Source organism: Periophthalmus magnuspinnatus, chromosome 20, assembly GCF_009829125.3.
Source record: "Periophthalmus magnuspinnatus isolate fPerMag1 chromosome 20, fPerMag1.2.pri, whole genome shotgun sequence".
In the NCBI taxonomy this organism is placed as follows: domain Eukaryota; kingdom Metazoa; phylum Chordata; class Actinopteri; order Gobiiformes; family Gobiidae; genus Periophthalmus; species Periophthalmus magnuspinnatus.
Window position 1 is genome coordinate 12,991,602 of NC_047145.1, and position 27,021 is coordinate 13,018,622.

General features: G+C 39.2%; 2 protein-coding genes across 3 annotated transcripts in view; both read right to left on the reverse strand.

Annotated features, from left to right (window-relative positions):
- Positions 1-1,786: 1,786 nt before the first annotated feature.
- Positions 1,787-6,176, reverse strand: LOC129457255 (dynein regulatory complex protein 1-like). Its single transcript, XM_055230283.1, has 15 exons — positions 6,112-6,176; positions 5,984-6,038; positions 5,725-5,834; positions 5,306-5,480; positions 5,097-5,237; positions 4,942-5,025; positions 4,741-4,863; positions 4,540-4,667; positions 4,313-4,435; positions 3,974-4,232; positions 3,406-3,495; positions 3,226-3,303; positions 3,013-3,152; positions 2,408-2,551; positions 1,787-1,934 (listed from the first exon to the last, which is right to left on the reverse strand). The coding sequence occupies exons 1-15, from the start codon at positions 6,174-6,176 to the stop codon at positions 1,787-1,789; spliced, it is 1,863 nt and encodes a 620-aa protein (XP_055086258.1).
- A 569-nt stretch (positions 6,177-6,745) lies between these two features.
- apbb1ip (amyloid beta (A4) precursor protein-binding, family B, member 1 interacting protein) overlaps positions 6,746-27,021 on the reverse strand; it is a 30,010-nt gene continuing 9,734 nt past the window's right edge. Inside the window, exons 3-15 of one of the 2 annotated variants that reach the window (XM_055230058.1) lie at positions 25,461-25,551; positions 24,382-24,683; positions 22,248-22,325; positions 20,521-20,680; positions 13,814-13,935; positions 12,063-12,137; positions 11,845-11,988; positions 11,642-11,752; positions 9,024-9,122; positions 8,818-8,941; positions 8,674-8,735; positions 7,748-8,030; positions 6,824-7,687 (exon numbers count right to left, since the gene is read on the reverse strand). In XM_055230058.1, coding sequence (XP_055086033.1) covers positions 7,302-7,687; positions 7,748-8,030; positions 8,674-8,735; positions 8,818-8,941; positions 9,024-9,122; positions 11,642-11,752; positions 11,845-11,988; positions 12,063-12,137; positions 13,814-13,935; positions 20,521-20,680; positions 22,248-22,325; positions 24,382-24,683; positions 25,461-25,551 — 2,037 coding nt within the window. In that variant the 3' untranslated portion in view covers positions 6,824-7,301. Of the gene's footprint in view, positions 8,031-8,673; positions 8,736-8,817; positions 8,942-9,023; positions 9,123-11,641; positions 11,753-11,844; positions 11,989-12,062; positions 12,138-13,813; positions 13,936-20,520; positions 20,681-22,247; positions 22,326-24,381; positions 24,684-25,460; positions 25,552-27,021 lie in introns of both variants that reach the window. The other variant, XM_033985790.2, reaches the window with a different exon arrangement.

The following is a 27,021-nucleotide window of genomic DNA, read 5'->3' on the forward strand; positions in this document are numbered from 1 at the left end:
ACAGAGATAAGGCTGCCGGAGTAGACTCAAGGCCGAAAAACAGACCGGTGCAGCCCGGAGAGGTGAACGAGGCCGGAAGGGGGGATCAAGGCGTCTACCTGCTCAACATAATATTTGCATATTCATGTTGCATGTTACATTTTTATTCTTTGGGGCCAGGGAAAGGCAGACAGACCACCTGCTGCACATTCGAGGGATAGATCATTTGACCCCGGGTACTGTATTAGATTGTAACTGTCAGGGGAATAAACTTTTGAGATTTGAATTGACCGAATCCAGTCGTCATTTTGATAGAACACGTCTAACAGTATATATGTTATGTATGTTGATTAGACAGGAACTGGACCTAATCTAGAGCAGGACTAAACTAAAGTCTGCCAAACTAAGATCAAACTAGGTCTCTAGCAAACTAGGATGGTACACCTATGAGGTCCTTTTTAAGTCCTGGTTTAGTCCAGGATTAGTTCTAAAATTAGTCCCAATTTTTATGTGGCACCTTAAAACACATCAGGTAAAGCCATTGGATTACAGAGTAGAAACAGCTTTATGTCTGGACACCTTTAGTTGTCTCGTGGCTTTTCCCCTGAACAGAACAATGTGCATCCAGGCAAAGAAACAGCATTATAGAAACGTTTGCAGATCAGTTTTGGCCCCGTGTGGATCAAGGGATATTGAGTCCAGACAAGTGGCTCTGATTTAGACATGCTTTTGTTCGTCTCTCTCTGTTTCTCCACACAACTGCCTCTACCAACAATGGCCCTGACCGCAGTTGGCAATAATCAAATTAAAGGTGCACCATGTACCTTTTGTAGTGGAGAGTGTGCCACGTGCTTGTCTTCAGTTTTCCGCAGGATGACATTAAACTCTCCCTCTTGTATTTATTAAATGTTTTATTGCTCAAAAATACATATAAAAAACATGCATTCTTGTTGTGAGTGGAGTTGGCTGTCCACAGATCTGACCTGTAACTTGCCCTGGTGGTGTAACCTATTGTCTTCATGGAGATAGACAAGTTTAAAGCCATACAGTGGAACATTCCAGCAAAGCAATGTCATCTCCGTGGAAGCTAGCAAGCAGAAAACCCTCTCCCAGAAATGTTATGCAGTGCACCTTTAACTCAGTTCTGTTCTTTAGATTGCATCTTTATATTTGTTGTTTGTCTTTTCAAATCTATAAATTTTATATTAATTTGTAAACTTGTTATAACTATTTATGTTGTTTCTGAAACTATATTTTTTCAGTACTCTAAACATGGTTGACAAGAGACCTATTTTATATGGTATTCTATAAAATAACAAATTCTCATTTTGAAAGATGGGCAATTATTTTGACACTTAAAAAAATATATATTATTTTAAAAAACAGTGGAAGAACTGCCCAATCCACCTTATCAAATTCATATGTTGCAGCTATTAAAGGTAGTGTTTTTTTTACTTTGTATATGACTGAATGTATATCATTGTGTAACATTTCTCTTAATTGTAATTTATGTATCATTGCAGTATGTACATTATGTTGAGTTTGAATCTTATCTCTAGTAATATTTGGAAAAAGATGAGAATTGCTGGGATGTTCACTGTTTCCTTATATTGTTGATTTCACCTAGTGTGTAATAAAAAAAACGAGTATTGTGTAATCACACTTTGACTTTGGAGACTGTCTTTTGTTTAAGCAGCAAAACTGTTATTAATATAAAACTTGTTCATTTCACAAGTGGATGACTATGATTTAATATTTAATATACAACTCACAATATACAATTGAAATGTAGAATGATATGTTTTAGCTATGGTAAAGTGCTATGAGAATTCAATTGTGGCCCGGTGGACAAGGATTGGTCCAGACACAGCTTTTGTAGCTCCTGCAACTCTGTGTTCTCCTGCTGAAGACCCTGGATCTCCTGGAGGAGCTCGGACATCCGGCAAAGAACAGCACTAGACACAGAGACAACAGTCAGTCTTTGGCTCCAGTAAACCCAACCAAATATTAAGAGACAAATCATGTAAAAGGCTAAATTGCTCATTTATCTGACATTTTTCAGCGGAGGTGTCAGCTGACTGTTGTGACATGTCTCTTATCTAGGCTATTGAAATCAGGAAGCGGGGCACACGGACCATCAACACAGATGAGGGGGTGTTTACCTTGGCTCACACATGGGACTCACTTCTTCAGAGACCAACACGTGAAGACAGGAGTGGTCACTCTGATAGATCTGCCAGATCTGTCAAACTGACCAGGCCTTGGAACAACAGCTGATAAGGCACACGTCACAGCAATCAGCTGACACCTCTGACAAAGCCACAAGTCCTGACAACCAAGCAAGTCAGGTAAATAAGCAATTTGGTCAGTAACATATTTGTCAGGAGAGGGTTGTATAATCACAGCTGTATGAACCAGTAGAACTCACTAGTGCTGTTTGAGGCTCCTCTCAGCCCCCTCCCAGATGTGGAGTTTATGGGGTGTGATGGCACTGGCCAGGCTCTCCCAGTAGGCCTTCTGTTTAGACATGTCTCGGACTTCCAGACTCTGCACAATCCACTTTTCCCTGAGCCTGGGATCATTTACACACAGAGAGAGGAGCATTATAAAAGATTTATTTAACAGATACCACCACTGGAAAAGAGTGGCCACTGAGATCCACAATCCAGGTCCAAGGATCATAAATAAAGATGATGGAGCCTACACCTTAACACACCTGTGGGATGCAGGCCTGTAGCATAAGCTTCCCCAGTTGTGGTTACAGCTTAGAAATCTTAGTTCAGCAGAGGATCAGACACCAGGAAAACATTGAAATATACCAGTCGCACATGAGAAGATCAGCAGAGATGTACAGAGCAACCACTGTTTGCTTTATCACATGCAACAAACATTGATCAGCAATTGTACAACTTTACTATTTAAGTTCATTCTAGCCAATTTAAGATGACAAAATGAATTATCTGAGGTGAAAGATTAAAGCAAAGTATGTAGTTTTTAATTAAATGTACAATACCTAGTAATAAATGCTCTAACCTTCCCTGTTTGTGACAGTCGATGAAGGACTTGAGAGCTTGCAGGACGTCAGTTGGGTCAGTGGGGTCAGAGGTTGCAAGAGCTGTAGAATTGGTCTGGACTTCACCTGTGGAGCACCTGGGCTCTGTAGTCTCCGCTCCCTGCAATCAACAGCAGTGTGTTACAACGGCATGATCAGAAGTTTGATGAGCACTTTGAATGTCTTTGACTCACTTCACTTTGCGTGTTGCGCTGCTGGCCATATTTACACAGGAACTCCACCAACTGGGACACATCATCAATGCCAAGAGTCTAAAGAAGGGTCAATATGTTATTGTGTGTTCAGTTCTGTCCCCCCCCCCCCCCCCCCCCCCCCCCCCCAGCATGATGTCATGGCAAAATATCAATACTTACATTAAACAGACAGTCCACTTTCATTAGAGTCTGCTCATTTTCATCCAACGCACTGAGCTCTTTTACTATTTTAACATCAATCAAGAAACCCTAAAAAATATGTGTTGTGGTTATTTTTACAAACAATGGTTCAAACAAGTGTTGATACTAAAATTTCAATTTCCATACCAAGGAATAGATTTGATACTCAACACCGATTCCAATACCACAGTGATAATAAAAAAACACTTTTTCTTTAGACAATAGAATGTGATTTTCAACAGTACTTTACAACAGTACAAGTACTTTCTTTTATATTCATTCCCATGTGGCCTTGTGTCTGTGTAATCTCTGAGCAGTCCAGATAGGTTCCGTAGTGGCCCATGGGCGTATACTCATCTATGTGGTCATTCTAAAGCTATTCAAGAAAGGTTAACTTCTGAATGTGTAGTAACAATAGTAACAATAAATAAACTAGCGATTATCTGGTTTTGATAATGCTTAATAGTAATACCAATTAGTGTCTCATTTTCGATACTTTTGACAACCCTAGTTCAAACAGTTTGCATTCATTGTGCCATTTTCTTACCGCCTCTTCACATAGTATCTCCATGAGTCTTTGTATAGTCCTTGGGGTGGTCACTCTGCCCCTCTCCTCTGCATTCCCCTCATCCCATCTCCTCTTCGGCTCTTCACAGCTCAGCTTTGGTTGCTCCCAGGGGAGATGTAGGACTTGCTGGTAGATGGTGGAGTACAGATATAAAGCCCTCTTCAGCAGCTCATTCACCTCTGCATCCACTGTCAGCCAGATGTTCTCAAACTTCATGGCATCAGCAAATGCAAAGTGCCTAGAAAATCAAATCACACAAATCAATGTTATACTTTTGGACAATGCTTCTAATGATTATGTTACTCAAACAGAACCCACAGGATCTTCTTCTGGAGGTGTTCATTGTCCTGGACTTTACACTTCAACTTCTTCAGATGTTTGTTATTTTCAGCTTCTGCTTCTTTAGTGTCTTTGTTCAGTTTTTTAAGCTCAGACCTTACACTACGACAAATATCAAATGAGAGTCACTTCTGAGAGTTTCTTACATGATTTTTGGGAGAGATACAGCATATGATACACTTAAAAGTTTGTGTTGAAGACGTTACCTGGATAGTTCAGCTATGGTCAGTCTGCATTTGGCTTCAAGTGTAGTGTTTTCTGATGTCAGCTTCTCAACTTTCTCCAGGATGGAGATACTCTCTGATGCCACCTGGAGTTGCTCCAGCATCTGGCTCTGCACCACAAACAGCCACATGAGTAAAGTGGAAAGTCTGTTAATCTCAAATCAGCTTTTACAGACACTGTACCTGAACAGCAGTAAAGATTTTGTGCCTGTTGATGTACATTTTTTCAGCTGCATCAAATATCCTTTGGTCAATTTCCAAGTTAAACTCATCCAGAGCCTGCTGCCTCCTCAGCAGTTTCTCCTCCTAACAGCCACAACAAAACAACACAATAAAAAAGTACAGTAAAAGTACAAACATGACACTCTGAAGTGTGTCCCCTACCTCTGTCTTTATGAGATTCTCCATGCACTTGTCCCATGCACTCTTTTCCTCAGCATGTTTAGTTTCCTCCTGTTTCTGCATATTCTGTCCATACAAGCACTCAGATAAACAGGAGCTACACAATGAGAACATATTTGAATGTTCAAAGCTCTGACTTCCTTCCACTTGGCCAGCTCCTCCCTCTGAGCCCTGATCACACTCTGCTCCTGTTCATTCATCCTCTCCAGCATCAACGGAAGATCTTCTGTCTGCTTCTTGGACTGAACCACAAGCCTCTCGTCAATGGCCTTCAGCTCCTGCTCACGCCAAACAGTCCCCATGTTATATATTATTACACGGCCTAATAGCATACACCTGCTGTTACCTGCTGAAGAGCATCCATGATCTGTCTCTTCTCGTTCATTAGCTGCTCAAACAGCTGCTGCTGCTGGAGAAAAGTTGCCTGCACCTCCACCTTCTCTTTAGTGTTGTTCCACGCCCTGGAGATCTCCTCCATCTTATCCCGGCTGGAGAGGTTATGATCTTCTAGAAGTACTAGTCTAGAACACATTTCAGAAGTGTATATGTGTGTAATGATATCGGAGATACTCTTTTTTGTGTGTGTTTTGCTTGTCTGTTTTTGTTTATTTTTCTTTGTATCATTGTGTTGATTGATATCGATTGTGGCTGCCTAGGCTATGCAAAGAGAAAAGATGTCCATTTGCCCAAGACAAATAATAATAATAATAATAATAAAAAAATGATGCTATAAATGTTCAGTATAGTAGTGAGTTAAAGTCAAACCTGATTTTGTGGGCTTCGTCAGTCTTAGTCCTCCACTGCACTTGTCTGGCCTCAGCTGCAGCTACCATATTGGTTACTGTGTTGAAATTTCTCTTCGGTTTGATGAACTTCTAAGATACAGTCAAAATTCACAAATACTAACTTTAGTCATAAACAAGGTGTAAACAGTAAGCTACTGAATGGTATACTGTAAAATATGTTATTATACACATATTTTACAGTCACAAATGACTAACACATGATGACTAGTAACACAAACCTTTTTCTCTTTGCTTGGCTCTGTCTCTGTATGTCTGCCCTTTAGTTTGGAGAGCCTGTATGATAAACACATGTTTAAACATATGCCACCATAGTCACTAGTGTTAGTCAGCTACCATGCAAACTTACCCTTCATTTCTGGGCTTTTTTGATGACTCCGCCGTCTTGTTTGCACTTTTTGTTGTGTTTTCCATATTTAGTATTTTGTATGTCTTTCAAGTAAATTTTAGATACAATTTTAGATCAAATAAATTATTTACACAATATTAACCATTATGTCACTAACTGTTTGTAAACTGCTGTGTTTTGAAACAGTTGCTAGGCATTGCCATCCAGTCTACTGTATTTATGGTTGCTATGGTACAAAGATACTTTACCACTGATGTCCTTGACAAGCCCAGGAGCTCGCTGTTGTTTAATGAGATGCCCTTGTGCTAATTATTGTGCAAATTTTATAAAATATATTTAGTATTTATTTAGTATTGTTTTGTCATGTTCACAAATACAATGTTGGTGATAAAAAATTATAACTTAGCTCTCTGTGACTGAGCACTAGATGGGGCTATAGCCTTGTAGAATACATTGAAAGTGGGGGTTAGTGCCTTTGGTTGAAGGGATCTTAACCCCACTTAGAGCCCTCCATGCTGCTAAAGGGGTAATATTTACTGAAGGGATGTGAGGTGACAGCTTAGCAGATTGGAATAGAAATACTAGTAAAATTAACAAACAAATGAATACAAATATATTTGCTTTTGCTTTTATTAAATATTAAACACCTTATTACACATAGTTTAAAACCATTATGTGCCTGCAACAAAACTCTGACATACTGACATGAAAATATGAAAATATAACAGTACCTCATGACCTTTTTAATACATAAAACTGAATTGTATTCATATACATACAGTGGTTTGTTCTCTTACATAGTCAGAGGCGGATTCTAATCAGATTTCTCACTTTTACTTTAGTAACTTTTAGAATATGTGGTTAAAACAGTATTCAACAATAAGACAATAAGGACATGATCACATCAATACTAAAACATATTTCAGTTTATCACCAATTAAATTAGCTTTTTCACCAAAACAGTTTGATTCCTACTTGTAGTACACATTTGGCTGTGGCTTCTAGCTGAGAAATATTTGTTAACAGTACTCTTACTTGAGCACAGTTATTGAATCCTCAACATTCACACCTCTGTACATAATATATTATTCCAAAACTTAGGCCTCCGCAGTAATACGCCACCTGAATAATCCAAAAGGTCCTTTTCATGGCCATAGTTCCTCCAAGCATTCATTATCTAGATTCTTAGGTTAAACGTTGCCTCGTTTTTTTCTCATGGCTAGCATCAGTTCTGACATAAAGTCCCCATCTCCTCCTCCTTCTCCTCCTCCTCCACCAGCCCCCTGGAGTGATGGCGTTGTCCTCTTGGGCGGAACGGGTGGAGTCTTCTTCAGGGACCCAGAGGAGCGAACTGCCAGTTTTGGACCAGCTCCCAGCGGTGGTGGGGCTGCAGTGGGTGGAGGAGGCGGGGGTGGAGGTGGTGCCCCTGCCCCAGTGAAGGCCTGCGGGGGTAGAGGAGGAGGTAAGAAGGAGGGGTCCGGTGGTGGAGGGGGCAAATCGAGAGCTGCAGGAGGAGGTGGAAGGGGCATAGAGCTTAGTGGAGGAGGTGGCGGAAAACAAGCAGCTGATGGAGGAGGTGGAGGGAAATTGGCAGCTGATGGAGGAGGTGGAGGGAAATTGGCAGCTGATGGAGGAGGTGGAGGGAAATTGGCAGCTGGTGGAGGGGGTGGCAGGAAGTCAGGAGGGGCATCTGATGAGTCCTCGGTGGGGGGTGGAGGTGGCGGTGAGGGTAGGGGGTCCAGAGAGGCAGGAGATGCGGGGGACCGGGATGCAGGCTGGCGGTGCTTAGGATGTAGTTTGATGGAGTTCTTGGCAGCCAATGGAGGTGGTGGAGGAGGAGAAGATCCAGATCCAGGAGGAGGATGAGAGAAGGTGTGATCGGAAGGTGGAGGAGGAGGGGGCGGGATATCTCCAAGGTCCTGGGACAATAGAGACAGTAGCAATAAACAGTTTAATATGATATGATTTAATATGATCTAGAAGGCTGCATTCATGAACACAAATATGATCGTGTTATATTTTAATATGGAGGACAGGGGCCTATTGGAGGTTTTGAGAAATTTCTACAAGGCAAAGTAACAAATGTTGAACCTGATCATTTGTATTAGTGACTCTAGAACTTACTGTATTACAACAAAAACAGTAATAATAATATTCATTGTTAAAGTTATTTATGATGTCATCTGAAACCCAGGTTCTCACTTTGAACAGAAAATCCACAAATATTGACCCAGATTATAATTAGTTAAAGATTGGGTCCATTATAGTTATGTCGTGAGTAATCCCACCACATTTTGAAGCTATCAGAACAAAATAATTTAATTTAAGTTACCGGTAATTAGTACTGATAAAAGCTTTGTGCCTCGTTTTGTTTTAGGTGGATAGGCCCAGTTGTTACAGACACATTAACCATAAACCAGGACAAAACAGCTGCATTTTGATACTTAAAAGCCAAAATCTATCATAGAATACATACTTGCCCTCCTTCCCAGTATTCAATTTTGAGAAGTTTAGAACGTTGTAATGTCATTAAATTGAATAAAAATATACATTAAACTGTACCTGCGTTATAGTTCCTCCTGATGGTTGAGGAGCATGCCCATTGGCCTGGCTTGGAGACTTGGCTGTCAAATAAAAATAATGGCATCACTACTTAATATGTGATCAAAGTATATATTTCGAGTGATGTTTATAGTCAGTCTGTACCTTTAATAGTTGGAGATGGGGTGGACTGGCTGGAGCTTGATGGACTGTTCCGGTTGGAGAACATGGCATTGACAGCAGCCTTCTTCTCAGAGGCTTTGAAGTTTTCATACAGAGCCGCTCCATACTGGTCAAAGACATGGTAAATTTGTAAGTTTTGTTGTTGATTTTTTAAAGTGCTTTTATATGACTGAATTGTATTTTTATACCTTTGCAATACGTATTCCAGTTACCCACAGCTTCATTGTCCTTGCGTCATCACAACACAAATACTTGATGTACTGGGACTCCTTTTGAATTTGGGGATGCTGGAAAAGAAAACATATATTAAAGGTCCTGTATTACGCAAAATTGATTCATGTGAGCTTTTAGTCATGTTGAAATGTTGTTACTGCCTCAAAAATATACACACAGATGTGTTTTGTTTCATTCACATAGTAATTCTTTATTATTAGTCTGTCTATATCTCCAAAGCTCAGAATGCTCTGCTCCACCTTGTGATGTCATGAAGTGGTAGTTTTCAAGTTAACACCTTCCTTTTACCTTTTTTTTTAGTAGAGACTGGCAATTTGAATTGAAATGATCTGTGTGTTTTCTGTTTGTGTGTGTGTGTTGTGTTTTAAATGTGTGAATGAAACAAAACCCAACTCCAGGTCTGTTTTTGATGAGGAAACAACATTATAACATAAATCAGAAATAGTGTAATATGAGCCCTTACAGCCCTATAGCTTTGTGTTTCAAGGGTTCTTATTATTTAAACCATCACCACCAGAGGGCAGCGTGTCACTAGACTCGGCTCTCCAAAGGGCAGCAGTTTAAGGTTGTTGATAATGACCTGCTATTATAGACCTCCCCCAGGTGATTCTTCTGCAGTATGATGAAGCTAAACTGTTTGTCTGTAAGTGGCAGCAGTTTTGCGGATCATAAAGTCTAATTTGCCTAACTCTTCCCTTGGCATCTACAGCTCAACCTCATCTCTACCCACGCCAAGGCTTAAAGGTGCTCTATTTTCTTGCTTATCTCCTTGGACATGTTATTGCATCTCCTGGAATGTTCCACTGTATGGCATTACAGTTGTGTTACTTTGCTGTTGCAGGGTCGGCTTCTTGTTTCACAGTATGGCATTAAATATATCTATTTCCATGGAAACAATCAGGAGACACCACCCAGCCAAGTTATAGGTCAAATCTGTGACCCTGCTCACAGTAAGAATGCATATGCGTATTTTTTTTAGCAGCAAAGCACAAGTAAATTAATAAATGCATGTTACATAATTTTAATACCATACTCTGGGACTTTTCAGACATTTTCATGGTGTGTTGCTTAAAAATACCTTGAACAACATATATTTTTACTTTGGTCACCTCTCCATGAATCTGACCTGCAAAATGTCGTCACCTACTCGCCTCCATGGAGAGAAGACACGGCATCAGTTTAATGCCATATTGCAGAACATTCCCGACAAAGCAATAACATCTCACTGGAGACAATCAGGTTGCGGGCCATCACTAGAAAAGTTACATAGCGCACCTTTAACCCTTTCCTGGCCTGAAGGTTAGAAGAAGTTAGAAGTCATCACGGACCCTTTTATTGGTCTCCTCTCTCGTCTGCACTGACAGGTCATTTGCCCCCAGCCCTGACACCTCAACTCCCAACCTTGAGGAGGCTGTCTCTCACCTGCAGGTAATTCACTATCTGTGCCTCCCTAAGCTCTTTTCTGCAGTTTTGGTCCTGAGCATCTCATGGCTCATGCCTCGTGCTGTCTGCTGATGTTAGGGTTTCACACACCAGACAGGAAAAGAGAGAAAAGGCCACTTTCACATCCTGTTTTTTATGGGGTTTTTTAAAATTTATTTTTTATCCATTCTGAATCGCTTTAGAATGATCTTGAGCTGTATCAGAATAAGTATAAGACCACATAGACTATTATATGCCCATGGACCGCGATGGAACCTACCTGGACGACTGAGAGATACTATATTAAATTTGGATGTAATGTTGGAATTATTCATTCTCACCACTTCTTCTTTCACTTCTTTAAATGTATCTATTTACATTAGACTTTAACTGTAAAGGGTTTACCAAGAGGAACATAAAAAGTCTAGACTAATTTAAATTAACCAAAATTGCAAAGTGTCAGACTGTATTCTATTCATCATGTATTTTACAATACATATTGAAACTACCAGATGTGTGCAGGATGTTGGCTACTAATACCTTTTTGTGTCATATTAAAAACTCTTATATTTGGCACATACACACATAAAGGAAGACTATACATCATACATTATATTTCATTCAGACTTTTTAAATGTATATATTTGTGCATTAATATATTTATTAATGCAGTATAGAAAATGTCATCTCTGACCAGATGCTGCAAATCACTGTCCATTTGAATGCTTAGATTATATAACTGTGGCCTCTGCTGGAGTGAATCAGTGAGCCCGCTGTGCACTGTCTGCATCTTTATGCAATTATAAAGCATTTTCTTGTCCTACAATCAGGAAGTGAACTGTTAGCATACTAATTGTTGTCATTACAGTGACAGCAGAACTCATTCTGGTCTCTGAAAGTTGCGAAAACGCTTATAAACTCATCATGAATAATTATGATTGGAATGCATAAGGTAAGTGAGGAATTACTTTGGACCACTGCAAACTGTTTAAAATTAACTTTTGTTTTTCACATTTTTAAGTACAGCGCCTTTAAGAAAAGTGTATGCATGATTTATTACCAGAAATCAAGAACATCTTTGAAACTTTTCCCTTCTGTATTTTTTTCCATACTATGTCTTAGTTAATAAATGTCCAGAGAGAATAGTTACCTTGAGAACAAAGCAGAAGTCCGTGGGGGCCTTGTATTTGCTTTTAAAGTCCTGCCCATAGTAGACATTTACGTTGTCAAACTGTACGAAGCACACCAGGTCTCGGGAGGACTGCACACACACACACACACATATATACAGACACTTATCCCACTGGCCACCAAATCCCAGTTACACATCATGTCTGCCTCCTGACCCCTGACCTTAGTTTTCCCTTTAGGCACGTAGTAAATTCCCGAGGCCCGAAGCTGGAAAAGGCGCTGTTTCCAGGACTTCTTTCCATCTTCTTTGAGGTGCAGAACCCCCTCCAGATCCGGGACGATGATGGAGGTGCCACAGAAGTTCTCCTGCAGAGGCCGACAGGGATAAAAGGGTCAGACACACAGCTCCCATCGGGGATAAATTATACGCGTTTTCTTACCTTTATCAGAATCTCCTTGTCCTTGTCTTTCATGTCTTTGAGGGTTTTTCTGTCCTTTTTCCAGAGATAGAAGTTCTGAAACATGACATTAAAGGAAATGAATGTAAGATTTTTATGATCCATTCCATAACCATGACTTAACTATGTCCCTATATATAAGGTGGGCATGCTTTTAAAGGTAACAATTGTAATCTTGATCTATTCTTAATCATAAAACATTGCACGTGACTACCATGTTGTTTATGTTATAATATGGTGTTTTGTTTTCTGAAATGGTTATCCAATCAGAAAGCAGAATGAGCCTCACACGAGTCTCTCATTTTCAGTGCTGAAATCCAGTTAGTAAAACCTAAAATTACTCTCTCTAATCTGAATTGTCACTGCCTAAACCCCAGCACCTACAGACAATCATTAATCAGTGCTAGTACAGCCTCTTCAGCTCAGTGAGTGAATTCAGGAGGTTTTAAGCTTTCACTTGAGTCATAGCCTGTCTATGTACTGACAATGAATGTTTATGGATCCTCTATATGCAGGTTAAGATAAAACAGTTGCGACTATAATACCTATGTAATTTACTAGAAATAACATGTTTTTATTTTTTATAGTTTTCCATTTCATCTTTCCAAGTACCCTCTGATAAGTGCTTGAGTCCTGTTGGTTGGGAAAAAAAGGAAACCGAAATATGATTAGAGTTTTAGTTAATAATTTGACCAAATACAAAAAGGTAATCCAATTTGTAACTATAAAACCTACCTAATTTGTATTAACATTCTGCTTGAATCAGATAATTCTGTTCAGACTTACAAACAGGAAAATTCCACAGACTTATTCACACAAATCAGCTAATTATAAACATACATCAAAATCTGCCATGTAAAAGTGTTTTCAAATGTTTTCAAACACATAACGTAATTTTGAGGAAATCTTGTGGCTGCTGGCAGACTTACTACAAAACAGTTTTTAACCATGATGTCATTTTAAATATAATTGAATAGGACTAGGCTATAAACCAGTTCCACAACATCAGCATAAGGCATAGTTAAGTAACTGATTGCAAACATTTGATTCTTACAAATCTTGTACTTTTTGATAGTACCCAGAATCCCATAAAACCCCATCTATTCATCTTAGGGTGGCTGACCTGACGTAGAGGCGAGTATGATTCATACTCCAGTCTTCTCTGTTTCCATAAATGTGGTGAAACAGCCACAGGGAAGATCTTTTATTTAGTTACTCCTTGTCAAAAATTGAGAATATAAATTGCACAGGACATGTAGTATAAAATAGATCTATGTTTTGAGGCGGATGTGGACACTGTGATTGAGTACATTACAGTCATGAATACCTCCTCAGTTTCCTTTCGATAATCAGTCTATTAGTCCTGTGCCAACAGACCGAATCCATTAAAGTCTCAGAGATTATAAAGGGCTGCTATTATGTCAACAAACATGCCAAGATGTCACAGTCTTCTGCTTGCGCCTTTATACTGAAATATTGCAGCAAGTTGGCCTCCACCATGAATGGTAGACCAATCATCATTCAGACAGGACTCAAATGGAGCTGGGGAAGTACGACATGTAGAGAGATTTGTGCATACAGAGGGCAGAAATGACGTAGTTTACAAGGGTGGTTGTAGAGATAACACACAAAAAATTGTCTGTAATAAATTTGTGCTTTTATGTGGACACAGGAGTATTGATGTGTGTTGTCTGTTGTGGGGTGTGGGGGAGACAGAGAGATAGTAGACCCACCTGTGGGTTTTTGAACACCTCATATTTCTCTGGCATCTCTTTGAAAAGGACCTGGTTCTCACTGTCTCGGGTCCAGGCTAACAATGGCTCCACCATGTTCTCATGGTCCTCAAACAGACGCTCTGCACAAGTCAGAATAAAGATACATTGAATAAATTAATATGAACAGTAAAGCAGTGGCACAAACATTTGCACACTTATGACTCAAAGAAACAACATGTTCTCCCTGTGTGGCTTTCTCCTGATAAAACCATCATCACCATATCCATGGTCAGTGCTGAGGAAATTAATAAACATTAAAATTCATCATAATATTAAAATATTTTGAATCGGCAAAAGTCCTCAAAAAGTACTTCAAAACAGGAAGAAGTAATGTGACTGAAGTATGCATAAATGTGCATATTTGTATTGGGTGCTATGCTAGTCCATATAGGCATTTCTAACTAAGAATCTCGCTCAAGATTTGGGGAAGGTTCCCTGGACGGTGTATGGTGATCACTCACTGCTCCTGACAAGTTGCCCCGTGGCACTGATCTTTGGAAATTAATTTGAATTAGAACATATTTCTCTACAAACCCTGATGAATTCCCACTTAAACCAGTAGACTTAGAAATACTTAGAAATACAACAGAATACAAGAATATGCACTTGTATTCATTTACATTTGCATATTAAAATGAAACCAACACAAATGTAATGTTATTTGGACACTAAAACAGGCCATGTTGTTGGAGTTTTGTAGTTTGTGGCCTTTTTTACAGATCCGAATATAGATCCAACACAGCACTGTCCTCTGAGATACCTTGTTTTGGCTTAAGGCGATAGAAGCACACATAAGAGCAAGTAGATTTAGATTTCTTTTTATTAAAGGCATTCCTCAAATGTCACCAAGCAGTAAAACCTTAGTCTCCTGCAGCAGTCTAATCAATATGAACCATTACTGTAATTTCACTGGACACCCAACCACTGCCAACACCGTGGCCAAGGAAAATTCAAACCACCTTCAGTTTGTTCATAATCTGAGCTGTACACTACGTCATTATGCAAAATAGAGTCCACAAAGCAGTTATTGTCTTTTTATTTACTTTTGCCATAAAACAAATCCAAACTGAGACTACAAAATCTTAAACTTTTCATAGTCAATTTACAGAAGAATTTGACATCTCTTGGCACAGCTAAAACATCTCTTCTACTACTACAGTCTTAGTGGCTAGAATAGCCAAAATCTGGGCTCTAGTAAGACATCGCTGTTATGAAAATATTACTCAAGTGATTTTAATAATTATTCAAGTAAGACTAAACATATATTTAGGCCACTGAGTAACTTTTAGGATGCCATCTGATTTATGAATGAGTTACTGTAATCTGAATAAATATTCCAATAATCCCTGGTTCTAAGTTATTCTAGAGCATCCTAATTATTCACCATGAGCGCTTTTCACAGATTTAAGAGGCTCTAGCTCTATTTTGCAGTCAGAGTAATACTAAGAACAACTAGCATGCTATAGAGCAGGGGTCACCAACCCTGTGCCCGCGGGCGCCATGTCGCCCCCAAGCCCCACATAAGTCGCCCGCAGACCGGTTCTCAAAATAGCACAACTCACTAATGAGCTGCATCTAAAATTTTATTTTATTCTGTTGCTATATATATATATATATATATATATATATATATATATATATATATATATATATATATATATATATATATATATATATATATATATATATATATATATATATATATATATATATATATATATATATATATATATATATATATATATATATATTTTTTTTTTTTTTAATCACCCTTGCGTTTATATAGATTTAAAAATGACAATATCTTAAACATATGTTCATTATACGTGAAGTTTAGATAAGTTAAGGTGAAGTTTAGATTTGACCTACTCACTTCAAAGGTCAGTATTGTGCGCGTGACAAAATCAGTGCTCCGCTCGCGAGCGCTGTGAGGATGCACTGAATGCAGTTTCTTACTCCAAAACATGGTAGAAAATAAAGAGATCACTTTCACAACGATTTAAGACTGTAAAAGAAACCTGCGAGTATCTCATCTGCGGAGCGACTGTGGTGACGGCAAAGCGGCACAATGTGGAGGGACACTTCACTACTTCTCACAAAGCTCCACACTAAGTACCCACGGGGACGCGCGCTCCCCACGGGGACGCACACTATGGGCAGAACAAGCCCAGAGCTAAACGCAGCTTTAGGTAAACAACAGGCTTTTTTCACAACACCGGTGAAAAAGTCACACAACGCAACCGAGATTTATTTAAAAAGTATGTAAGCTTATTTTTCTTTATCATTACATAATTGATAACTTTATGAAACATGGTGCAATGTATATTATTTATGTTTTGTTAAAAAGGTTTGTCAATGGATAGTGAAAATGGGACACTTTTCCTATGAGATGTAGTGATGTAAGTGTCATCTGGAAATTTAACAATGACTATTTTTACTAAACATCAGCCTGTCCAGGGACTACAGGTGGAAATGAGTATTTATGCTATAACCTGGCACCAGACATCTTTCCTGTTTTTTAAGGTCAATGTAATGTTGTGCACTGTCCCTGTTCAAATAAAAGCATACCATACCATACCATACCATTCTAAGATTAGTAAAGTTAAAGTGCTGTATACTGATATCTGTTTCCCTCCTTGCTCATTGTTGATAATTATTTTGAGAAATGATTAATGTGATCAGTGTCTTGGAACATGATCAGTGTGTTCACATAGATGATTATCGTTTATCATTATTAATAATGTATAACTAAAGGCAAACTGAGAAAATTTGTTATTTCAGAAGAGCGTCTCAAACTGGTAGCCCTTCGTATGACTCAGTGCCCATAAAGTAGCTCTCAGGTTAAAAAAGGTTGTTGACCCCTGCTATAGAGAGACAGAGACAGACAGACAGAGAGAGAGAGAGAGAGAGAGAGAGAGAGAGAGAGAGAGAGAGAGAGAATTGACTATAGGCCCTTTAACTCAAGTCACAGTATTGTTATGTCAAAATATTAATAATCATTTTAAATTTAAAAGTTATATTCAGAAATGTATAGTTACAATTCTAGTCTTAAAATATGCATTGACTATGTGATTCAGTACAGTACTGAACAATACCTGACCACCCACACTCCACCTCACATCTCTCCATCACACACTGGCCCTTTGAGTCCCAATTACAGGTTCCTGGCCCCGGCACCACCACTTCTTAAATAAAGGCTGCCAGTCTGTTCAGTGCCTATTACGGCCATTAAGAGTGTGGTGTGACTTTGCAGTTAGGGTGACTTATAACGAGTGAAAAACCTCCTTTGAGATACATTAACCACATGGTAAACTGTGTGGCGTGGGAGCACATGGCTGCACTAGAAAACAGAGCAGTGGATATCTTGATTAGATGTGATCAAAGATATAAGTTACAACAGTAGCTGAGGCCTATGTTTACCATCACTTAAAAAGCAAACTATAGTATATTATTAAATGGTTGCATATGTGCAACTCCTGGCAACATGTGAATTCAGCTTAAACTCAAGGTTAAAGATGTTAAGTGCTGTATTGCTTAGCATTAGCCAGTCTTGATTAGATGCTAACAATCTATTAGTTACAGGCTTAATTATTAATCAATGACCATAAAGTGAATTGTTGCTAATAGCCTATAAAATGCAGTCTGAATCAAGTTCCATTCCAACATGCAGATTTTAAGTGGGCTGCCCGATTTTTTGCTTTGTATTTGAACAAAAGTTGTATTGCCCCAGTAGAGATATATTATACAAGCAGCTGTCTAGGTCAAAACAAGTCCTCGTGTCCAGTCTCCCTTAATTATCAAGTGTTTTGTTGTCTGATAATCAGGAAGTGCATGGTAAGCACGCTAGTTGTTGTTGTTAGCATTACCATGATGGCAAATCTCTGCTCTGGCCTCAGAGAGTTGTGAAACTCGCTTACAAACTCACCATGATGAATAATTAGGATACTAAGAATGCAAATAATTTTGAACCACTACAAAATGTTGAACTAAGATTTTCATGTTTTTCAGACAGTAAAAATGTATTCAATAATAGTGCAAAATTTATGTACATGTATTGTAAACTGGTTAGGCTCCATACAATCCCTAAAACCTTTGATTTCATAGGCAAGAATGAAACTGTCTATGCCTCTCATAGGCTAATTAAAGTGTAATGAGAGAGAAAATTCATAGAAAGCATTCAGGAAGTGATTCATTCATTCATTTGGTAGACTGTTGGGAAGTATAGCCCATATTTGGTGTGCACTGTTTAGCTGTGTCAATATCACAATGTCTGTAGTCAGACATAGTCACATAGTCACATAACTATGTGACTATGTGTTTACTCACACTGAGTAAACCTATAACTGCTACTCTGTGTCCGGCTATAGTCTGACTAAGTACAATATGAGCTATCATGCGGATATAAATAAAGCACTGACCTAAGCAAAAAAAAAACAAACAAAAAACGAGTTTTGCTATCTAGTCCTATTCACTTACTCATTAATAATAATAATGCATTTGATTTATATAGGGCATTTTTGGACACTCAAAGAAGCATTGTAGTTTTAATTTACTCCACTTCTGGTGGTGGTAAGGTTCTATTGTAGCCACAGCTGCCCTGGGGTAAATCAACAAAAGCAAGGCTGTAAATACTTCCAGTTAATTACTGACTCACACATTCATGAAGGGGAAAGGTCTGCTAAGTGTCTTGCCCAAGAACACAACCACAGAATAGTCCAAGCTGAAATGGAGCCACTGGTCTTTGTGTTGATGGCATAGACTGTATATATAAATGGATATCGGCTCCATTGACTCTGGCTCCAATTCACTCTCTCCACTCTTTCTAAGTGCTGCTGTCAGACTCGCCATTTTTGATCTCTACATGATCCTAGTGTTTTTATTTCACTATTAGAATGTGTGACAAAACCTTAATGCATTACAAAATGCAGAAAAGGCCATTCACCATATAATTATTTTTCCATAATCCTTTTTATATCTCGAGCACTTTCTACAAAATGATGAATGGACAAAAGCTACAGTTAGTTATGTTTTTGTCATTCCAATATAGCTTCCTGAAGATGAATGAAAGATAGACTGCCAAGCCATGACTTATCCTTTAATTTACAGTATCGCAGCAAAACTAACCAAATATAAAATGAACCCGGTATGATTGAAGAAAATAATATTGACTTAGATTGCATTTCTTGGCGAGCGTAATGACTTTAGCACAGCTTTCTCATTTAGCTGCTTCAGGAGAGAATATAGTGGCTCCCTGCTGGTGATATATAAGTCTGTCAGTGTGAAATTATGCATTATCGCCATGGCAATGTGATCAAGTTGTTAGACGTGGAGAAAGCAGATGGTAATGCGAATCTCGGGGTTCAGACCGTGGATTGAGATCATAAGGATTCTATTTCCACATGACAGCGATGAAAAGGCAGCAGCAGCAGCAGTGTCCCATCCAGCAAATCATCCCCACCTGCCCGGAGTGGGCGGGTGTATTCATGTATGTGTGTGGGCGGGCATTTATCACACTGTGGGGACTAAAATCTATACACACACACTCACATCATGGGGACCTGCCTTAGTTATGGAGACAAAATTCAGGTCTAGAGGTGTGTTGCGTCTGCATTTAATTTTAAATGGTTTTATTGTTGGAGAATCAGAAAGGGCATGTTAGTATGCTAGTTGTTGTTAGCATTACCATGATGACAAATCTCCACTCTGGCTTATAAACTAATCATGATGAATAATTAGGATGCACAGGATGCATAAGGTTAATGAGGAATGACTTTGAACCACTGACTGTTTAAAAGGAACTACTTCTGTTTTTCACGTTTTAAGACCGTAAAAATCTGTAACAGCACCTTTAAGGTTAGTGCGTGTGCGTGTGTGTGTATATATGTGTGTGTGTGAGGGGAGTATGGGGAAGGGGGGGCAGATCAATGTTTCTTTGTGAGTTCACAGTGGTGTGCCTTCCACTGAGCCAATAAAAATACAGTCTATCATCTGGATGGACGAGTATGAAATATTCTGCACTGCATCTACTGTCTGCTGCGGAAAACTGTAAAGGACAATACAGGCTAACAGTAGTAGTCATGCTGGAATTTTAACATGTTCAGTCCATTCAGAGCTTATTTGTCCATTGTTCACTCATTGTTCATATTGATTCATGCTGTTTAGTAATCATTTTAAGCTGATAGCGTTCATGGTTAAACATGAACTGACAAGTATTGGGAGTTTTCTCTTATTGGGTTTTCCTCTGTATACATTAACATTACTTATTATTGTGATTTCTTCAGATAAAAAAAATGACAGCAACAATGTTATGTTGAACTGAACAAGAGCAAAGGATCATGGTCTATGGAGTTTTACGCTGTTCTTAGACATTACTACACTGCTATAATCAAGTTGTATTTAGAGCCAGAGGATTTGAATTTACAGTAGAAATCATTAATAATATCATCTTATATTGTCATATCTATATGATAAGCTTATATCTTTCTGGTGATTACATCTTTAATAGATTGCTAATGCCGTTGTTTCCCTGTAAGTATGATGAAAAGTCTTCAAAGAAATGTGTGCAATGACCGCATCTTGCTTCACTCTGACATCATCCAACTATTGCTCATTATGAAGCAGATTTGGAGATAATCCCTGTCTACGTGCAGTGTAGTGTTACTGACCTAGCTGCAGTTCATGGTTGGTCTCACACAGGCTCCAGTTCACGTTACAATCACAGTGGGTCTTCTCAAACATGTTCTCCAGGACCTCACGAACGTTTTGTCTCTCATCCACCATCAGAGTTTTAGAGCTGCCATCGTTCAGCATGACTTTCACCACCAACTGGAACAGAAAGGCAGTGTTTCATAACCAAAAGAATAATGTATAAACAGTTGAATAAACACTTTGGGAGAGTGGACCAAGTTTGAGTGAGACTTCTGTCTTTTTCATTTAATAAAGTAAAGTTTGTTTTAGCATATATTGTAAAAGCATCTCTTACTGTCAAAATGAGACCACTGTGTGTTGTCTCCATCTAATTACAAGCACTGGTATTGTCTACAGGCGATAATGTGTGAGAAATGTGCTTATAAACACATTGTGAATGATTTGAATGCTAGGAATTGGTTAGGAAAGTGTGGATGAACTCATTTGTGTTTTACAAGATTTTGGCTATTGTTAAGCCCAATTTGAAGGACAGCTGGATGACCTAGGGGTTAGATCTCAGCATGTATCTAGGCCGGCCTCCATGCTGTAAGATTGGTTCTTGACATTTTGCTGACTGAACTTCTTACGATCCTGTCCAAGAAAACTGATTTGTTCAAATTATAAGAATATAATTTCCAAATAATTTGCCAAATACTTTGATCATCTGTGGGACACATTGAAATCTCAGCATATTGTGAACAGCAGCTGGTGTCCCTAGAGTGAGACATCAAATGAAGTGTTGAAGCTTGTGTATTTGCCGTTTTGATTACAGGCTGTGAGTGTTAAATAGCTGTTCTTGTATGCTAACTCTAGTTTAGCTCAAAGCACATCCTCAGCAGTTCCCATAAACCTGGTCGGCATAACTTCTACGCTTTCATTTTCTTTCATCTCGTCCTCCTCAGTTAGCTTTCTCCGTATGACTTCACACTTGCTCTCATCTGGAACCAAATCCAGCTCTTTAAGGCTCTTCAGAGGTCAAGCGTCGTGTGTCATAAAAATGTGGCTTTGCTGAGATGTTATCACAAGTGTGGGATCAGACTTTTAACCTTTGTGGAAAATATTTTACCACAGTACAGGGATGAAATGCAAACTTAAGAATTTATGGCCACTGTCTTTAAACATCTAAAGAGGACATTATTGCATGGATAAATGTAAAAAAAAAAAAAAAAAAAAAAAAAAAAAAAAAAAAAAAAGCATTAAAAGGCAGTTGATACAGTCGGTGCTACAAAAATAATACAAACCTTGTATTTGTAATGGGAATATGAGAAAGTATTACAAAGTTTCTCTGAAAGTTGAAGCCAATTTTCACACAAACTACTGAGAAAGCACCTTCCTTATCTCCTCATACAGATGTTCCTCTGAAACTCGAAAGTGCACTGCGCTTTCCTAAAAGCTCCCTTCACAGCACAGGGGTCGAGCTGTTTTAGCATTTCTTGGGTAGGACAATGTGGACTTATGTGCAGTCTTTGTTGCATGACCACATGTCTGCACCACTTTGAACATGAGGAAGTATCCACATATCACCAGAGAGGAAACCGCATGTGCCCTTCAGGATGTTGGCCTGATCCAATACAGTGATTCATGACATGTTCAAAAAGCAGAAGAATAAGGAGCCATATGATGGAACTTCTTCTGCAGCCTTGGCCAAGTAACTATAACTCACCCGCTCTTTAATGTTTACTTCATGTGAGTGCTGTTAGCTTACCTTCTTCACTTTAGCTTCTTTTAGTTTCTCCAGAGCTAGCTTGATCTTATCAGCCTTCACCTGGGCCTCAATTTCTTCCTAAAATGGACAACAGGGCCATGTTATAAAAATACAAAAATATAGGAATTTGCTACCCACAAGAAACTGGAGTTGTCACAAGGTTTCACGCCTTTATTGTCAGTATAAATAAATAAGGGAAGTACTTTTTTCACAATCAGTTAATGCCCAGAACCAGCAACAACAACAACAGCAACTTTTGCATGACTTTAATTGTTAACTGATTATGGAAAAAGTACTTCCCCTTATTTATTTACTAGGCTCCAAAAACATTGGCATTGAGACATAAATACCTAGGCCTATATTTCTAAACACAGAAGTGTCCTCTGGTCTGCCATTATTCAACACCAACAATATGATTGTGGTAAATTGAATGGACTTTCAGTCATAAGGTTTATATGGCACATTTGTAGAGCCAATCCCTAACAATATTGATGTCAATATGTGTGGATTATTTGTTTTGTTATATTGTCATTTGTTTTGATTTAGCTAGTCTAAAGGTGTGTCGATGTGAGCCAGTGTTTCCCCTGTTATGCTGTCTTTCATACAATTACCATTGGACCCAGACATAAATGTCACGGTCAGTTCCATAAACCTGCTGAGTTCAGGCAACCAATGAACCAATTCAGCTGCTACACTGCGTAAGATTTGATTTGGTTTGAATTTCTTATTATTCTTACCAGCGGAAATTCACAACGTTCAGACTAATCTAGTGGTCTGCAATGAACAGGAAGGGGATCACCTTTTCTATGTGTATAAGCTTATTAACCGGAGATATTCTTACTGTGAACCTGCCGACGACGCAACTTTTGACGAACTTACGCACCTCTACCCAACAATGACGCATTCTCTTTCTCAGTACAGCTGGTGTTTTTAGCATGAGGTAACAAGCTCTGCTAAAGTCATAATGTCTGCTCTGACTGCCCCCCTCTTGCACTACTCTTCCTTAGACCTCTGCCATTGATCCTGATGTGTTCCAGACAGACTGTAACTGTAACACATGCCCCGCTCCACTTCTTTGTTCAGGAACAGCCCAGAGCGAGATCAATGTCCAATTCCAAGAGCACCTTCACAGACGTTCAATGAAAATGTATATGTCGGGAAGTGATGCCATGTTCTAGTGGTTTCCTGTCACACATTGCCTGGAGAAGTTCTACAAAAGTGCAAAACTAGTAAATTAGAGATTGGGACATTACGATCTGTTTCATCTGCCAGTCTAGACAGGATTTTAAAGTTTCTAACGTAGGTGTTACACAAATTCTTATGTCGACAAAAAGTGCATAAACTAGCTAAATAATGGATACACATCTAGGGGCAAACACTGTCATGTGTTTCAGAGTGATGAACTGTTGGTATAACAATTAACAATTTAAAGCAAATTATTATATCTTTTGAATGGAGAAAGAAAAACATGCATGTATGCATGTTTGAGTAATCTTTTTGGCTTATTTTCAAGACGCCATCGATCCCTGTTTTCACTGCCACCGGCATACACTCACTGCTCTGTAGTTACTTTGTTCTTCAGTTTTATTTTCTTAATTGATGATACATGTAATATTCAATAGTGTCACATACAGTAGTCATTTTGGTACAAATGAAAAAAATCTGCTACTCGCTATCCAAAGGAGAGCCAAAGAGCTACACGGTTCTTTGTTGTGATGGTGTTTCCGGCGACGTCATCTCCAAGTGTTGCTTATAAACAGTTCTAAGTTGAAACCCATGAATAGGCTGGCATTTTGTATAATATATTTTTGAATTTCAAACCTGATGTATGATAATGCGTTGAACACCTTTCAAGACATCCAAAGCTCTTCACTCCATACTCTATGGTGGTAAGCTACTACTGTAACCACAGTTACCTTGGGGTAGACTAACAGAAGCAAGACTGTCAATCAAGCCAACCATCACCAATCACTCACACACCACATTCAAACTTAGGCAAGGTGGGTGACGTGTCATGCCTAAGGACACAAAATGACAGTTTTCCCTAGAGCCACTGCTGCACCACAGTATTCTTCTCGTCAAAATTCTCTATGCCACTCAACTGATGTGGCTTATACTGTGCACTCAAACTCACCATGCTAGGCTTGGAGGACTGTGGAGGCGGTAGTGGCGAGGTGGCTGATGAGGCAGGCGAAGTTACAGTTCTACTGCTGCCGCTTTCTGGTGAGGCGGGTGAGGGTAGAGAGGGGGTGGGATGAGGAAGGCTTGGGCTTGGTCCTTTGGGTGCTGTTGGTGCAGATTGTGGTAGATCTGCTTTGGGTGTTGGCTTCAGACCTTCGATCTCTGCCGCCAACTTTTCTTCAGATGCATTCAGATCCGCCATCAGGTCATTCATGAGGGCATCAAGGTCATTGTCCTCCAGTTCATTGAGCGATTCTGGTAGAGAGAGTTGAAGAGTATCGAAAATCAAACACTCATTGATACTAAAACTAGTATCGAAGCTAGATACTCATTTGAGGTATTGAAGTCACATTCGCAGAACAGCTTTAGAATGATCTTGAGCTGTATCAGAGCAAGTGTAAGACCAAATAGACTAGTATACTGGTATAGACTAGTATAGTATAGTCAATTTTGGTATAATTGTGTGTAATGCACGCCTTTTGTCTTTACTTGCATACTTTCCCTAAAGCTGTCTATATAGCACATTGTTAAGGTAAAATAGTTTGTGCTAGCCTAATCTAATTATGTAAAATCAAAACAAGCACAAGGTGCAAATTACATTCATTTGTAAAGTGTATAATGCTACATTATATTGCTACAGAAAAGAGATGGTTTTCAGTTGAAATAATGTAACACTTGACTGCCTTAGCACCATCACATGAGACGAAGTGTACATAAAACTATTATGAATCAAAGTTGCAGTTGGGAACAGGGGAAATGAAGGGAAATGACGGCTAATGAAAGCTAGAAGAGTGACCTTGCTTTGGGGTTATTACTCCTTGTTTTCTGTCCCATAAGAGACGCCCACAGCAAGTCGCGAAGTAAGTGCATAATTAGTAGAGTGACCTTCAAATTTATCTGCGATCAGAGCTTACACAGTAGCCACTCCAGCTAGCCTTAGATCACATTTCTCCGCACAAATAAAGTGTTGTACCAGTAGTTGCTTGACTTAAATTCTATGCTAAATGTCAATGCGTTTAAGTGTCAAGTCACCATTGAGGTCAGTGAAGCCAATGGAGAAGTTGACTTCCTTATCGGTGCTGGGGAGTGAGGGGTGAGGAGGTTCTGTATTTTCACCGAGACTCTGGTAAAAGAAAGAAAAACATAGTAGCAAATAACACATTAACACAGCAATTTGTAAGCAGCTCTTGAGGTTGAAATAAGTTTTCTGCGTCTAATTATAAAGCGTGGCTGTTAAAGTTCAAGTCTGAGTCCATTATTACACCTAGATTTCTAGCCTGATTTGAAGGTTTTAGAGAGAGAGACTGGAGCTGACTACTAAGACTTTCTCTATGTTTCTGTGGACCAGAGATGATGACTTCAGTCTTGTCTGAGTTTAGCTAAAGTTAGTGGAGTTGTTTTCCCTCCACACACTGATCCGTTGGATGCAGTGGCAGAATGAATCTACTGGTCCATATTCATCTGCTGCCAGTGAGACATAGATTTGAGTGTCATCTGCATAGTTGTAGTAGGACACATTAATGCTGCGTATTAACTGGTCTAATGGGCTGCCATTTTGTTATTCAATCTCTCTGCCATGTAGAGATTGAACAACAGGGGTTCCAGGTTAATCCCTAGGGACTCCCACAGGTCAGGTACATTTTATCTGAGACATATTTTCTAATTTCAACAAAGAACTCCCTGTTTTCTAGATAGGACTAGAACCAGTTTAGTGCAGAACCAGAGATGCCCACCCAGTCCTCTAGTCTCTGTAAGAGAATCCCATGATCCACAGTGTCAAAGGCAGCACTCAGATCTAACAAGATCAAGACTAAGACTTAGTCACCTTGATAAGAGCAGTCTCAGTGCTGTGGTGGGGTCTAAAACCTGACTGGAAGACATCGAGGGAGTTGTTCATTTAGAGAAAGTTAATAAGCTGTTGGTAAACAACTTTTTCGAGAACTTTGCCTAAAAATGTCAGATTTGAGATTGGTCAGTACTTGTTCAATATTGTGGCATCAAGACAGCTTTTCTTTAGGAGAGGCTTGATTGTTTTCAAAGCTCTTGGAAATGTTCCTGTTTAAAGTGACATGTTAACTATGTAAGCGAGTGGTGACGTCAAACAGTTGAGCACAGACTTTAGAAATCTAGTGGGTAACACATCGAGGCTGCATGCACTCATGGACAGTTTTGTCAGTTACAGGTGCGAAGTGAATCAGCTCTAAGTGTCTAGGTGGCTGCAGGGTTGTTATTTGCCTTGTGGAATTGATGGCATTTTTAATGCCCTGAACCTTGTCATTAAAAAATACTGCAAACTCATTGCACTTAAGATGTGGAAAGTAGTTCTAATGGCAGTTAATCTGTTACTTTTGCAAATAGGACACGAGAGTTACTACTGCGGTTGTACATGTGCATCTTTTCTCTGTAAATCTCATAATGAACCTGGAGCTTTGACTTGCGCCATTCCCGCTCGGCCCTCCAGCACTCCATTTTCTCTGCCCTACCCGAGTCGTCATTCCTCCATGGCGCTTTCTGCTTATCTTTAACCATTTTAACCTTCATCGGTGCAATGGTGTGCAGAACATTCAAAACACTTTACGTCACATAGTTAAAC

Excerpts from the sequence above, each read along its gene's own strand:
- LOC129457255 (XM_055230283.1), bottom strand. The coding sequence starts at position 6,176 with ATGGAAAACACAACAAAAAGTGCAAACAAGACGGCGGAGTCATCAAAA. Across the intron at positions 5,238-5,305 it reads TCATGGATGCTCTTCAGCAG|GAGCTGAAGGCCATTGACGA; the intron begins GTAACAGCAGGT and ends TGGCGTGAGCAG. Across the intron at positions 4,436-4,539 it reads ACCATAGCTGAACTATCCAG|TGTAAGGTCTGAGCTTAAAA; the intron begins GTAACGTCTTCA and ends TATTTGTCGTAG.